General features: G+C 38.7%; 1 protein-coding gene across 1 annotated transcript in view; it reads right to left on the reverse strand.

The window, feature by feature from the left end:
* Positions 1–8,670: 8,670 nt before the first annotated feature.
* Positions 8,671–14,878, reverse strand: part of C8H9orf57 (chromosome 8 C9orf57 homolog) — an 85,799-nt gene continuing 79,591 nt past the window's right edge. Inside the window, exons 4-5 of the mRNA XM_027550202.1 lie at positions 12,452–12,574; positions 8,671–9,158 (exon numbers count right to left, since the gene is read on the reverse strand). Coding sequence (XP_027406003.1) covers positions 9,034–9,158; positions 12,452–12,574 — 248 coding nt within the window. The 3' untranslated portion in view covers positions 8,671–9,033. The remainder of the gene's footprint in view (positions 9,159–12,451; positions 12,575–14,878) is intronic.

The following is a 14,878-nucleotide window of genomic DNA, read 5'->3' on the forward strand; positions in this document are numbered from 1 at the left end:
ATTTCTTCTTCCATGGGGGAAGTCCATCTTTTTATAATAAAGCCTTCAACTACCTTCTGTATTATGCAGGTTAATCTGTTTTATGCAAAGTCTACTGATTTAAATATTAGTTCCACCTAAAAAAATACCTTCACAGAAACACCTAGAATTATAATTGACCAGATCTGGATACTGTGGCCTAGACAAGTTGACACATAAAATTAACCTTCAGAGAATGTTTTCCCTCCAGCCTCCCAGCTTTTCTGACTGATTCCTATCTTTCAGATTTTAGCTTAGTCATACCTCCTTTGAGAGTCTTTTGTGACCAACGTTGGAGTAGGTACCTTTCTTTGGAACCCTACATATCAGCCTGTATTTATTAATATTACAGACTTACTATATTACAAATGCCAATTTTTGTGGTCTCTTCACTTGCACCAGGAGCAACTGCATGAACATCAAAATTATTCTCTCTTGGATCTTTATGACTTGCATTGTACCTGACATGTTAGGAATTGCTCAATAAATATTTATCAGATTAATGAATTCTATGTGCTTCAAATTTCTACCCTTATTGACTACATCTTTTTTCTCTTTCTTCCTTGTCTGTAACTAGATCTGTAACTTGACCTGGCATTACACTTTTGTCCTAAGGCTCTGAATTTTAGTGTGTTAATTTTTAAATAATTGTGCAATTAATTCAACAACACAGGCATGTAGTGTCACTAAGTTTAACACCTAGTTAGCAGAGAAGGCAATGGCACCCCACTCCAGTACTCTTGCCTGGAGAATCCCATGGATGGAGGAGCCTGGTGGGTTGCAGTCCATGGGGTTGCTGGGAGAGCGACTTCACTTTCACTTTTCACTTTTTACTTTCATGCATTGGAGAAGGAAATGGCAACCCACTCCAGTGTCCTTGCCTGGAGAATCCCAGGGACGGGGGAGCCTGGTGGGCTGCCGTCTATGGGGTTGCACAGAGTTGGACATGACTGAAGCGACTTAGCAGCAGCAGCAAAAGCAGCAGGAATAATTAGCTAAAACATGAACTATCAGATAGCAAGTATTATCAGTAACACCCATATGTAAGCCAAGATATGTATTGCAAAGTGAATTTGAGGGCATGTTTTATGCTTGCCCTGGCACCAAAATGCATAGTTACAATACTGCTGGGAGATCCACTCTACACAATCATTTCTGATGGCAACTCTAATAACTATATTCAGTAAGTGTGGGGATGATAAGGCATAGAATATACTCACACCAAGAAGTATGGGAAGGACAGATTATGGACCTGCCTTTCTGTATTTGTTCTGCTATTTGAAGCATTAGGATTTGAGGTTCAGCCAGAAAAGTTTGAAGAATTACTTCCTGGTGGTGAGATGCAAAGATCAAGGAAATATGCAAATAGGAGAAATGTGTCCACCAGGTCAGCTACCTCTAATGCCTTTACTTGTAGAATTTGCAGCCATATGGGTCTGCCACTGGGAGAGAGCATGTGAGCTACTGTAGACAGTCAGAGCTGTAAAGACCCCAAGTATTTTACCATGTCTCTGACATTGTACTAATACATCAGCCTAGAGTTTTAGCCATAAATATATTAGCACATGAAGTTCTTCAGTGCAGAAAATAAAAATTTTAGAGAGAGCTCCCTGTTTATGTAGCTTATAATATTCAGCACTTCAGATTTTGCTCCATCATATAACTGAATATTTCTTCCTATCCAAAGTCCTAGTCAGACTCAGAGTTGCTTATGGAGCTCAGAGTTTGATCATCAACCATACCGTTGATGTTGATGTCTGTCTTTGCTTCTGTACTTCAAAGACATTAAGTCACATTTCTCAGACACCCACTGTTGCTACTGCTGCTGCTAAGTCGCTTCAGTCATGTCCAACTCTGTGCAGCTCCATAGACGGCAGCCCACCAGGCTCCTCTGTCCCTGGGATTCTCCAGGGAAGAATACTGGAGTGGGTTGCCATTTCCTTCTCCTATGCATGCATGCATGCTAAGTCGCTTCAGTTATGTCCGATTCTGTGGAACCCATGGACACCAGCCCACCAGGCTTCTCTGTCCATGGAATTCTCTTGGCAAGAATACTGGAGTGGGTTGCCATTTCCTTCTCCTCAGAGGCCTGCAGCATATGCTAAGGAGTCAGGGTCATATTCTCCCAGAGGCTCAATTTACTGTCCATCTATGTGCTTCTCCCCAGGGCTGGCATTTGTGGAGGGGTGAAGGTCATGTGGACATCACAGGAAGGTCCCCCCTCTGCCACCTGTTAGCTATGTGGGGGTCTCAGACTCCTCATCTGTAGAGTGGGGAAAACAGCAATGGCCATATTGATTATAAAAGTTGTGCTTTTAATAATGAGTAAATAAAATAATAAAATGTGTGCTCTCTAGAACTTCAGAAGACCTTGTAACTGAGGGCCAGCAGTGTTATCATCCCTCCTTTGCTAATATAATCATGTTCCATCTCTTCTCTGCCACGTCCTCCAGATGTCCCCAATTTATCTAATGCAGAGTTTTCGTTTAAATGAATTAAGAGGCATTAACCCCTGAGGTTTCTATTTCAGCTGCAGAAAGAAAATATAATCAACAAGGAAGCCATCCTGGGATTCAGAGGATCAAGGGAAGTCTATAGATTTATTAGCACTTCAGTCTAGTGTCTTATAAATAGATTAAAAGCAGGCTAATCTGGTATCACTTTGTTTTTAGGTATGGGTGATAGGAAAAAAGTAAATTTGTTAGCTGAAGAAATCTTGAATGGATAGGGGCTTGAGTGGGAGGTGTAAAATGAAAAGGGGCGACTGCATGGTTCTAGGCCATCTGTGTGTTTCGAGGGAAGTTATCACTGAGAAATCGATAGAGTGAAAGGAAGACAATATGACACAAGATGCTGCTCTTGAAATCAAACCAAGTATTGGGTGTGTCAACCTCGGGAGAAGGGAAATGCCACAGCACTCCTCACATGATCGAATGTGTTTCCCATGGCTGCTTTAACAAGAACACAAGTTACTTTACCATTTCGGAAGTCACAAGTCTAAAAGGTGTCCACAGGGCTGCATTTCTTCTGAGGCTCTAGAAGACACTATGTCCTTGACTTTTCCAGCTTTAGAGGTCACCCACATCCCTTGGCTTGTTTCCCCTCTCATCCGTCTTCAAAGACAGCAGCAAAGCATCTTCAAATCTCTCTGACTCTGCTTCCACCATCACATCTTGTCTGACTCTGACTTTCCTGCTTCCTTCTTAACAAAGACTCTCGTGATTACAATATTGGGGGCCACCCAGTTAATACAAGATAATCTCCTTATTTCAAAATCTATGAGCATATGAGCAAAGTCACTTTTGCCCCATAAATTAAAATATTCATAGTTTCCAGGGATTAGAACATGGACTTCTTTGAGGTCATTACTCAATGTACCAGTTCAAGGATCAGATCAGATCAGATCAGATCAGTGGCTCAGTCGTGTCCGACTCTTTGCGACCCCATGAATTGCAGCACGCCAGGCCTCCCTGTCCATCACCAACTCCCGGAGTTCACTCAGACTCACGTCCATCGAGTCGGTGATGCCATCCAGCCATCTCATCTTCTGTCGTCCCCTTCTCTTCCTGCCCCCAATCCCTCCCAGCATCAGAGTCTTTTCCAATGAGTCAGCTCTTCGCATGAGGTGGCCAAAGTACTGGAGTTTCAAGGATAGGGAAGTTCTTTTTGTTCCCATGGTGATTTTGGGGTCAAATTGACATACAGCTAAACTGCTTCAACGATGGTCAGTGCTGTCATGGTTTGCATTTCTCCTTCAATTTCATGGAAAATACAAAGCCAAGTGAGTATTGGTCATATGCTGCTGCTGCTGCTGCTAAGTCACTCAGTCGTGTCTGACTCTTAGTGACCCAGTGGATTGCAGCCCACCAGGCTCCTCCATCCATGGGATTTTCCAGGCAAGAGTACTGGAGTGGGGTGCCATTGCCTTCTCCAATTGGTCATATATTCAGAGCCTATTTCATGGTCTGTATTTGGCACCAAGTCTTATTTTTAACGTAAGAAAACAATAGCAAAGAGTTGTTAGTTAATGTTGAGTTGTGTATAAGTATGCCTTGTTTTATTGTGCTTTTCTTTATTGTAGTTCAGAGTATTGCATTTTTTATAAGTTGAAGATTTGTAACAACTGCATTGAGCATCTATCGGTGCTACTTTATTCCTTTTAACAGCATTTGTTGACTTTATGTCTCTGTGTCACATTTTGGTAATTATTGCAATATTTCAAATGTTTTCATCACTTTTATATTTGTTTTGGTGATCTGTGATCAGTGATCTTTGATGTTACTGTTGTAATTATTTTAGGTGCTATGAATCATACCCCTTTAAGATGAGTGAACTTAACTGATAGGTGTGTATATTCTGACTGCTCCATTGAATCAGTATTCCCTCAACTCTCTCCAACTCCTCAGGCCTCTGTATTCCATTAGACACAAAGATCTTGAAATCAGGCCAGTTAATAACTCTATGGGGACTTCCCTGGTGGTCCAGTAGTTAAGAATCAGCCTTTCAATGCAGGGAACACAGGTTCAATTCCTGGTCAGGGAACTAAGATCCCACATGTCACAGGGCAACTAACCTCAAGTGCTACAACTAGAAAAGCCTGAACACCACAACTAAGACCTGACACAGCCAAATAAATAGACTAATAATAAAAAATAGTAAAATACTAAAAAACAAAACAAAACTCTAGACTGGCCTCTAAGTGTTCAAGTGAAGGGGAAGTCACATGTCTGTACTTTAGATCAAATGCTAGAGATGAGTAAGTTTAGTGAGGAATACAAGCCAAGAGGCTGAAAGCTAGGTCTCTTGCATCAAACAGACATGTTGTGAATGCAAATTTCTTGAAGCAAATTAAAAGTGCTAGTCCAGTGAACACATGAATGATAAGAAAGTGAAATAACCTTAATGTTGCTATAGAAAAAGTTTTAGTGGTCTGAAGAGAAGAGCAAATCAGCCATAATATTCCCTTAAGCCAAAGTCTAATCCAGAGCAAGGCCCTAACTCTTAATTCTATGAAGGATGAGAGAGGTGAGGAAGCTGCAGGATAGTTTGGAGCTGGCAGAGGTTGGTCTATGAGGCTTAAGAAGCCATCTCCATAACATAGAAGTGCAAGATGAAGCAGCAAGTGCTGATGTAGAAGCTGCAGCAAGTTATCCAGATCTAGCTAAGATAATTTGGAGAAGGCGATGGCATCCCACTCCAGTACTCTTGCCTGGAAAATCCCATGGATAGAGGAGCCTGGTGGGCTGCAGTCCATGGGGTTGCAAAGAGTCGGACACGACTGAGCGACTTCACTTTCACTTTTCACTTTCACTTTTCATGCACTGGAGAAGGAAATGGCAACCCACTCCAGTGTTCTTGCCTGGAGAATCCCAGAGACAGGGGAGCCTGGTGGGCTGCCGTCTATGGGGTTGCACAGAGTTGGACACGACTGAAGCGACTTAGCAGCAGCAGCAGCAGCTAAGATAATAAAGGTGACTACAAACAAAACAGATTTTCAGTGTAGATGAAACAACCTTATATTGAAAGAAGATACCATCTAGGACTTTCATAGCTAGACAAGAGAAGTCAATACCTAGCTTCAAAGCTTCAAAGGACAGTCGGACTCTCTTGTTAGGGGCTAATGTAGCTGGTGACTTGAAGTTGAAGCTAATGCTAATTTACCATTTTGGAAACCCTAGGGCCCTTAAGAGTTATGCTCAATCTATTCTACCTGTTCCCTAGGAATGGAACAACAAAACCTGCCAGCATATCTGTTTACAACATGGTTAGCTTAATATTTTAAGCCTACTATGGAGACTTACTGCTCAAAAAAAGGTTCCTCTCAAAATAGTTTTTATTACTGTTCATTGACAGTGCACCTTGTCAACCAAGAGCTCTGATGGAGAGGTAGAGTGAGATTAATGTTGTTTTCTGCATGCTAACACAACATCCATTCTGTAGCCCATGGTTCAAAGAGTAATTTCAACTTTCAAGTCTTCTTATTTAAGAAACATATTTCATAAGGCCATAGCTGGCTTAGACAGTGATTGCTCTGATGAATTTGGGAAAAGTCAGTTGAAAATCTGGAAAGAATTCACCATTCTAGATGCCATTAAGAACATTTATGATTCATGGGAAAAGGTCAAAATATCAACATCAATAAGAGTTTGGAAAGAGGTTGATTCCAGCCCTCATGGATGACTTGGAGGGTTAAGTTGAAGACGTGAGTGGAGGAAGTAATGGCATATGTGGTGACAATAGCAAGAGAACTAGAATTAGACGTGGAGCCTGAAGATGACTGAATTGTGGCAATCTCATGATAAAACTTTAAGGAATGAAGAGTTGCTTCTTATGAATGAGCAAAGAAAGTGGTTTCTTTTGAATTGTGGCAATCTCATGATAAAACTTTAAGGAATGAAGAGTTGCTTCTTATGAATGAGCAAAGAAAGTAGTTTCTTGGGATGGAAACAACTCCTGGTGAAGATACTGTGAAGACTATTGAAATGACACCAAATTATTTAGAATATTATATAAACTTAATTGATAAAGCAGTGGCAGAGTTTGAGAGGATCGACTTCAGACTGGGTAAAATTCTGTCAAACAGCACTGCATCCTATAGAGAAACCATTTGTGAAAGGAAGAGTCCATTGTTTTCTTATTTTAGGAAATTGCCACAGTCACCTCATTATCACTCACCCCAGTCTATAGCAACCACCATCCAGCAGCTATCAGCATGGAGGCAAGATCCTTTACTATTAAAAAGATTACAACTTGCTGAAGGCTCAGATGATGGTTAGCATTTTTTGACAATAAAGAATTTAATTAAGGAGTGTATTTTTTTAGACATAAAGTTATTGTACACTTAACGGACCACAGTGTAGTGTAAATATAACTTTTATGTGCACTGGGACATCAAAACATTCATGTGACTCTCTATATTGCAATATTTGTTTTAGTGGCAGTCTGGAACTGAATCCACAATATCTCTGAGGTATGCCTATAATGTTAGAACTTGAAGGGATCTGAGAGATCTTGTGATTCAGTCCTATTCATCTTATACATGAGGAGAATGAGGTAAAGAGAGACCAGAGAGACTTGGCAAGGTTATCGGCTAATTGGTAACACAAAATAGTAACACCTGCACCTACTTCCTAGTTATTATTTTTTTAGGCAAAACATTCTTTGACATAAATCACAGAAATACCTTTTTGGATCTACTTCTTTTAGAGTAATAAAAAGAAAAACAAAAATGAACAAATGGAACCTAATTAAACTGAAAAGCTTTTGCAGAGCAAAGGAAACCATAAATAAAACAAAAACCCCACAGAATGGGAGAAAATATTTGCAAATGATGCAACTGACAAGGGATTAAACACAGCTCAGTATCAAAAAGTAAGCAATCTAGTGTTTTCTCATTCCATCACTTGGGTTGTGAATTAAGCTTGGGAAGTCCTCTGGAATTAGTCACTGATTATCTGATCTTGTCATTCTCCTCCCTACCCCCACCCCGCCTCCCAGTTTACTTATAAACTGGGTAAACAGCATTGCTTACACTAAAGAAAAAGTAAAATCTCCATGTGGAGAAGGCAATGGCACCCCCACTCCAGTACTCTTGCCTGGAAAATCCCATGGATGGAGGAGCCTGGTAGGCTGCAGTCCATGTGGTCGCTAAGAGTCAGACACGACTGAGTGACTTCACTTTCACTTTTCACTTTCATGTATTGGAGAAGGAAATGGCAACCCACTCCAGTGTTCTTGCCTGGAGAATCCCAGGGACGGGGGAATCTGGTGGCCTGCTGTCTATGGGGTCGCACAGAGTCAGACACGACTGAAGTGACTTAACAGACTTAGTAAAATCTCCATGAAGTTCACTGATTTAGAATAACCACTGTTTACCAATGTAGCTGATTCATAGAGTGATAGAATAATAACAAATGGATTTAAATTTCAGGATGAAGAAATTTTTTTTGTGGTTTCAAAAATGTGGTCTAAGGAATATAGGTAAAATGAGTGTAGAGGAAAATATCTAGTTTCCTTGGGATTATTTTTTTTAATGCTTTTTTTACTTCAAAGTTTATAGAAAGGCATTTGTTAAAGGCCCACTGTGTATAAGATGTTGCCCTAAGTTCTGAGGAAAAAAAATAAGAAGGTTTTATTGAGACTTATTATTTACCATTTAAATTTGTCAAACACCTGGAAATACAGAGAAAAATAACTAAAATTTAAAACACAATAATCTTGAAATTGCAAAAGTAGGGCATTGAATGAGAATAATTGAATATGTGGCACATTAAAAAAATCCAAATTGCAGTTAAAAGTATATTTATAAACCTTTAAAATTTCTTGTGCAGGGAAACCCATTTCCCTGCTTCAGTTCAATTGCTTAATCTGCCAAAATTAGATTAGCCAAAGCACTAATGTGTGGTTGAAGTACGGAAATCCAAAATTTTGACAAATTTTAACACAGATGAGAAAAATAAGTACGAACCCTTGCACCTGCCTGAGACCTTTGCCGTTTGAGTCCATAGTTCTTATCCCGGTTTGCTGACCCCGCTTATTTTTCCTGCAGTATTTGTTAAAGCCGTTTCCCCTATGCAATAAATTGACCTGAAAGAGCAGGGCGGTTTGCTTTGGAAACCAAACCAACACTTTCAAGTCACTTGGTATCTTGTGATACAACTCATTGGTAACTGTTTTTTGGAGTATGGAAATATTTAGGAAAATTAGTAAAGTAGATATCACATGCATAATTTGACTCAGAGAGTCACTCACAGTTTTGCTTTTTGGCTTTGAAATCACTGAAAGGGGAAATAAACAGAAAGAGGAGAGAGGAGAAAATGGTGTAGGAATGGATGTTTCTGAGATGAGGTGGATGTTGGGCACATTAAGAGCCTTGGTTTCAGACCATAACTCCTACAACCTGCAGGTCTGAGGCTGTTGCAGAGGGCTGATTGATGGTAGTTGCCATCTTGGGATGACTGGCTCAGGCTTTGAGACTGACTGATCAGTGAACCAGTTTAGATATGGGCCCCTGGCTCAGAAATTGCACAAAGGACGATGGCAGCAGTGAGTAGAGTAAATCTGATGAGATGTCAGGATTCTCCGAAAACACTGGTCTTGGCTTTCTGTGCAGCCTTCAATTGTATACCAATGAATTCCACCTGGGGGAAACAAGAGATCATGGTAGAAGAATCCCTTAGAGGGTGCAACTGACCTGGCTTCAGATGCTTCAGATAACTAACAGGTTAAAAAAAGGAAAAAAATGTTCATCTGTACCATTTTTCTAGATGCCACATATAAGCGATATTATACGATATTTGTTTTTCTGAATTCACTCTGTACAACAGTGTCTAGGTCTATCTACATCTCAGCAAACAGCACTATTTCCTTCCTTTTTATGACATATATACATTACTATGTATAAAATAGATAACTGAGAACTGACTGTACAGCACAGGGAACTCTATACTCAGTGTACGATGATGATCTACACTGGAAGGATATTTTAAAAAGAGGGGAGATATATATATCTATATATCTATATATCTATATATCTATATCTATCTATCTATCTATCTATCTATCTATATATCTGATTCATTTTGCTGTCCGGCAGAAACTAATACAACATTGTAAAGCAACTATACTCCAATTAAAAAAAAACAATAACAACAAAGGAAAACAAAGTGAAAGCTCTAGATCTATGAGAATACAATCATCTTGCCTTTTAAGAACTCCCACCTAAAGTTATTCTAGTTGGGTACATTACAATACAAAGCTTTGAAACTGTAAAACAAAATAGCTTTCAAACTCAGTTGACAAAAGCCATGCAATTGCCTTTCACTATGTAGAAGTTTCTGAAATGTTGGCTGTTTAGAGACTTCCTAATAATCATCGCTCAGTTTTACCCAGGTCATGAGCTACTCAAAGGGCTGAATCCACATAAGAGTTGTTTAAATGTGTAAGTGCTTCTTAGGAATGGAGGCATGTCCTTGACCTCATTTAATTTTCCCCCAGTTATAAGTAGTAATACATGTTCACTGTAGAAAATGTGGAAAATACACAGAAGTACAAAGTAAGTGACAGTACTGTCTAGTAACTCCCCCAGTTGTATGGGGGAGAACACCAAGAACATTTCTCTAAAGGGAGCAAAACATGACTCTTTGGAAATTTGAGAAAACAGCAGTCTTTTTCAATTGGGAGTAATTTTGCTCCCCAACCTAAGGACATTAGATAATGCCCAGAACCATTTTTTATTATTGAATTTTAAGAATGACTTATATATTTTGAAAATGAATCCTTTATCAGATATTCTTCCAGTTTTTTACTTTTCATTCTTCTAACAGAATATCTTTCTCATTAAAAAATTTGTTTTGGCTGCACTGCATGGCTTACCCCAATAAGGGATCAAACCCACACCCTCTGCATTGGAAGGCAAAGTCTTAACCACTAGACTGCCAGGGAAGTCCCCAGAAACATTTTTATTGTTACAACTTAGAAGATATTACTGGGATGAAGTGAGTATAAGCCAGCAATGTGCTAACCATTCTACAAAATAGCCCTATATAACAAAGAATTATCCTGTGAAAGTGTCAGTAGTGTTGACAAATTGTTGATAACATCATCAAAAGCCTAAGTTCCAATTGTATTTGTTTTGCATCAGAGTGAAATGTCAGACTTTCCATGTTGGAAAACTGTTCTTCCTACAACATTGTAATTATTCTAGGTCCTTGACCCAACCTAGAGATATATATTGTCAAGATTTTTCTGTATAAGCTTCCAGGCTTTTATGTGCAGAGTTTTTATGATAAGCTGACTAGAGGTCTACCTGTACACATTCAGGAAGAGAAGAGCAGTCACTGAAAGCTAATATTTCAGGGCTCTGGGGGTGGAGGGACCTGGCCCCTTTCCTCTTTGATAGGAAGGGGCTCTTGATTGGCACAGGTGAGAGACGGTACTTGGAATTCAGAGAGGGGATGAAGGTACATTGGTTGAACAAAGCTCAAGTAACCCTATTAAAACCAGCACCTCAGCAGACATTACCCCAGATTCTCTTCCTCTCTCTCAACTGACTCTGATTTCCTCTCATTTTTTCCTCCTCTTCCATTTTCATAAAGAATTTTAGAGTTTTGCTTTGTGGATTTTTATACATAAGTGGTATACTACACATACTGTTTTGCCCCTGACTTTTTTTCTGTCCAACAATTTCAAAAATATTTTTTCATGTTAACAGAGGGATCTGTTCATTCTAAGTATTGCATAGCAATCCATGAACTGAATATATCATAGTTTAACAGTTACCTATAGACATTTAGATAATTTCTGTTACTGTCCTATTAAACATAATGTTGCAATAACCTTGACACATGCTTTTTTGTGTTACATGTATTTCTCTGCAGTAGATTCCAAGAAATGAATTGCTTTGTAGAAAATTGAGCTCATTTAAAATTTTAACTGAAATTCACAAATTGTCTTTAAAAAGCCAAACCAATCTAAACTGTCATTAGAAAATGTATGAATTCCCATTTTCCTGTATAGTCACTAACCCTTGATATTACAAAACTCTTGTAATTTTTAGCAATCTGATGGGTTAAAAATAATATTTTTGTAATTTGAATTTCTTTGACATTTACTCTCAGGTTGAGCAGCTTTTCATGTTTTTAGGGTAAGTCATTTATATCTCCTCTTCTGAAAATTACCTTTATATCTCCTTTAACAATTTTGTTTCTTTTTGATTGTTGGTCTTTGAAAAATTAGTTTTTTAGAAGTTATTTATTCTAGGCAGATATTAATACTTTTTCTGTTATTTATTTCCAATTATTTTCACTCACTAAAGATGAGTTTAACCCTCATCTTTTTAATTTTGGGGTTATCATTCATTTCATAAATTTTAAAATATTGATATATTCAAATCTATCTATTATTTCCTTTATAATCTTGTCTTTTGGATGTTAAGGAGGCCTCCTTTCTTTTAAGCTTAAAATATGTCCTCCAATATTTTCTTCTAAAGTTTTCATCATTTGCATTTTTGTTTCTTTCTTTAACTCATGTGGACAAGGTTGGGTTTCTGGACATGAAACCTATGTGATTGCACAGAGCCCTACACTTAGAAGGAAATTATGTATTAATTTTTTGTGAGGATGTGAATGATGTGAATGAGGCAGTATATAGATTTCTTTAGGAATGCATGCTCTGGAATTAAACACTCACATTTGAATTAGACAGCACTGCTTAACTGTGTAACATCATGTAAATTTCTGCTCAGATTTCTCATCCTTAAATTGGGAATAGTGACAAGATCCAGCTCAAATCATTGTTTTATTGATGTGATGTAATCCAGGCAAAGCCCTTAGTAAAGCATCTAACATGTAGTAAATGCTCATTCAATGTTTGCTCTTATGTAAGTTTTCCTGTGTTCATTTTAATTAAAGATTTTTAAAGTGTCATGACTTACCTTTAATAAGGACCTCTTTTATACAGTACTGTCCAGGTTTTGTTCTGCATGTTCCAAAGTCCAAAAGACATCCATGAAAGGGGATTGAGAGGTTGCATTGTCTACAAATCACACCTCCAACAGCTCAAGTACAGAATAGGGAAAATAGAGATAGACATCAGAGAGGGAAAAAAAAGAGAGAAAAGAATAATCCAAAAATAAAGTCGTGATTTTCAACTTTAAAAAGTAAACAATATTTTATAAATTGATTCTAATAACTCATATAAATTTAAAATATTTTATTTTTGGAATTTAATGGGGGGAATTTTATAACATATGCAACATTAAAGAAGTGAAAGCACTCTGAACTAATTAAAAATGAAGCCAGGTGGGCTAAACAACTTAGTTGGTTAAAATAAATTCAGGAACTCAGAGCCTAATTAAATTAAACCAAAGTTATTTAGCCAGAATATTTAATTTCAGCCATATATTCACTGTTAGGCCTTTGTTTCAATGTCTAAGGCTGTACATTATATGTAGTAGGTTCTCTTTGAGCATTTATTGCTTAATGTTTAGGTATTGTTGTTTAGTTGCTAAGTTGTATCCAACTCTTTTTCAACCCCATGGACTGTAGCCTGCCAGGCTCTTCTGTTCATGGGATTTCCCAGGCAAGAATTTTGGAGTGGGTTGCTGTTTCCTTCTCCAAGGGATCTTCCTGACCCAGGGATCGAACCCGGGTCTCTTGCACTGTAGGCAGCTTCTTTACCGTTGAGCCAAAAGGGAAGCCCTGTTTGCACATTGGTAGCTTCTAACTCAGGTTCTGTGGAGGCTGTGAAAATCTGTGTTCATTTTATTTTGGCTTAAAAGAGTTATTTATTTTCATTATGTGGAAGTAGCCCAGAGACTCTTGAACTTAGTCAACATAGGTGAGATTGGAAGACATTAACTTGAAGACCCCTTTTCAAATCTGACTATGCATCAGATTTACTTAAATGTTAAATGAACATTTAACATTAACAGTTAAAATGAACACAGATTTCCACAGCCTCCACAGCACCTAAGTTAGAATCTATAGGAGGTGGGGCTCAGGAATCTGTATTTTAGGTGCCCAGAAACAATGGAGGACTTGTGATTTGAATGAAGATGTCTGGACCGGTTTTTGAGAAGCACTGGTTCTACTGAATTCAGGAGCTGCCTTTGTAATAATCCCTGCAGGAAGCCTTGGCTTATGATAGAGAGCTCATTATCATTAAAAGAAAAAGCTCAGATTGTTAACGGATTCTTCAGAAATTGAACTAAAATTTGTCTTATGTTCATTGTTCCAATCTTTTAATATATGAAAACCATTGCCATTCCACTCCTATTCACTGATTAACTCCAAAGAAACATTTATGAAATATTTTGTGCAAAGTATTTTTAAAATAATCTTTTAAAAATATTTATTTATTTAGTGCGCCAGGCTTTAGTTGCAGCACGTGGAATCTTCAGTCTTCCTTGTGGCATGTGGGATATTTAGTTGCGCCATGCAAGCTCTTAGCTGCAGCATGTAAGACCTAGATTCCAGGGGTGGAACCTGAGCCCCCTGCTTGGGGAGCTTGGAGTCTTAGCCACTGGACCACTGGGGAAGTCCTGTGCAATGTATTTTGTATTTCTGACATATTGGGAGTTGGAAGAGATCACTTTTAATAGAAATTAGTCTGGCTAATCAGAGAAGGCGATGGCACCCCATTCCAGTACTCTTGCCTGGAAAATCCCATGGATGGAGGAGCCTGGTAGGCTGCATGCAGTCCATGGGGTCTCTAGGAGTTGGACACGACTGAGTGACTTCATTTTCACTTTTCACTTTTCACTTTCATGCATTGGAGAAGGAAATGGCAACCCACTCCAGTGTTCTTGCCTGGAGAATCCCAGGGACGGGGGAGCCTGGTGGGCTGCCGTCTATGGGGTCTCACAGAGTTGGACACGACTGAAGCTACTTAGCAGCAGCAGCAGCAGTCTGGCTAATGAGGGTAATTAATCTCTGTTGACCACTCTCTCCAGTTTCAAACTCTTCTCAAGACATTTTGGTTTATTTGGTTCACATTAGTACTCTCCCTGAACATGACAAACTTTCAATCTATAATCAGTGATCAACCAGCAAATATTTTTAAAAGAACTTAGTTTCTGCCAAGGAGCCTGTTAAGCAATTTACATGCATTAGCCCAGTCATTTCCCACAACTAAATTTTCAGGCATGTACAGTTTTCTACATTTCCCACAAAAGGAAACTGAGGTCATAAAATTTTAAGTAGTTCACTCCAAAGGCAGAGACAGGAGTTAAAAAAGGTCTATTTGAATCCAAACCCCTTGTTTTGACCAAATACTCCATGTCACTGAAGCTGCCTACCTTTGTGTATCCCAAACCTTCTGATGTCACCTTCTTCTTGCTGGAGATTTTGATTCTTCTGAG

The sequence above is a fragment of the Bos indicus x Bos taurus genome, chromosome 8 (genome assembly GCF_003369695.1).
Source record: "Bos indicus x Bos taurus breed Angus x Brahman F1 hybrid chromosome 8, Bos_hybrid_MaternalHap_v2.0, whole genome shotgun sequence".
Classification (NCBI taxonomy): Eukaryota; Metazoa; Chordata; class Mammalia; order Artiodactyla; family Bovidae; genus Bos; species Bos indicus x Bos taurus.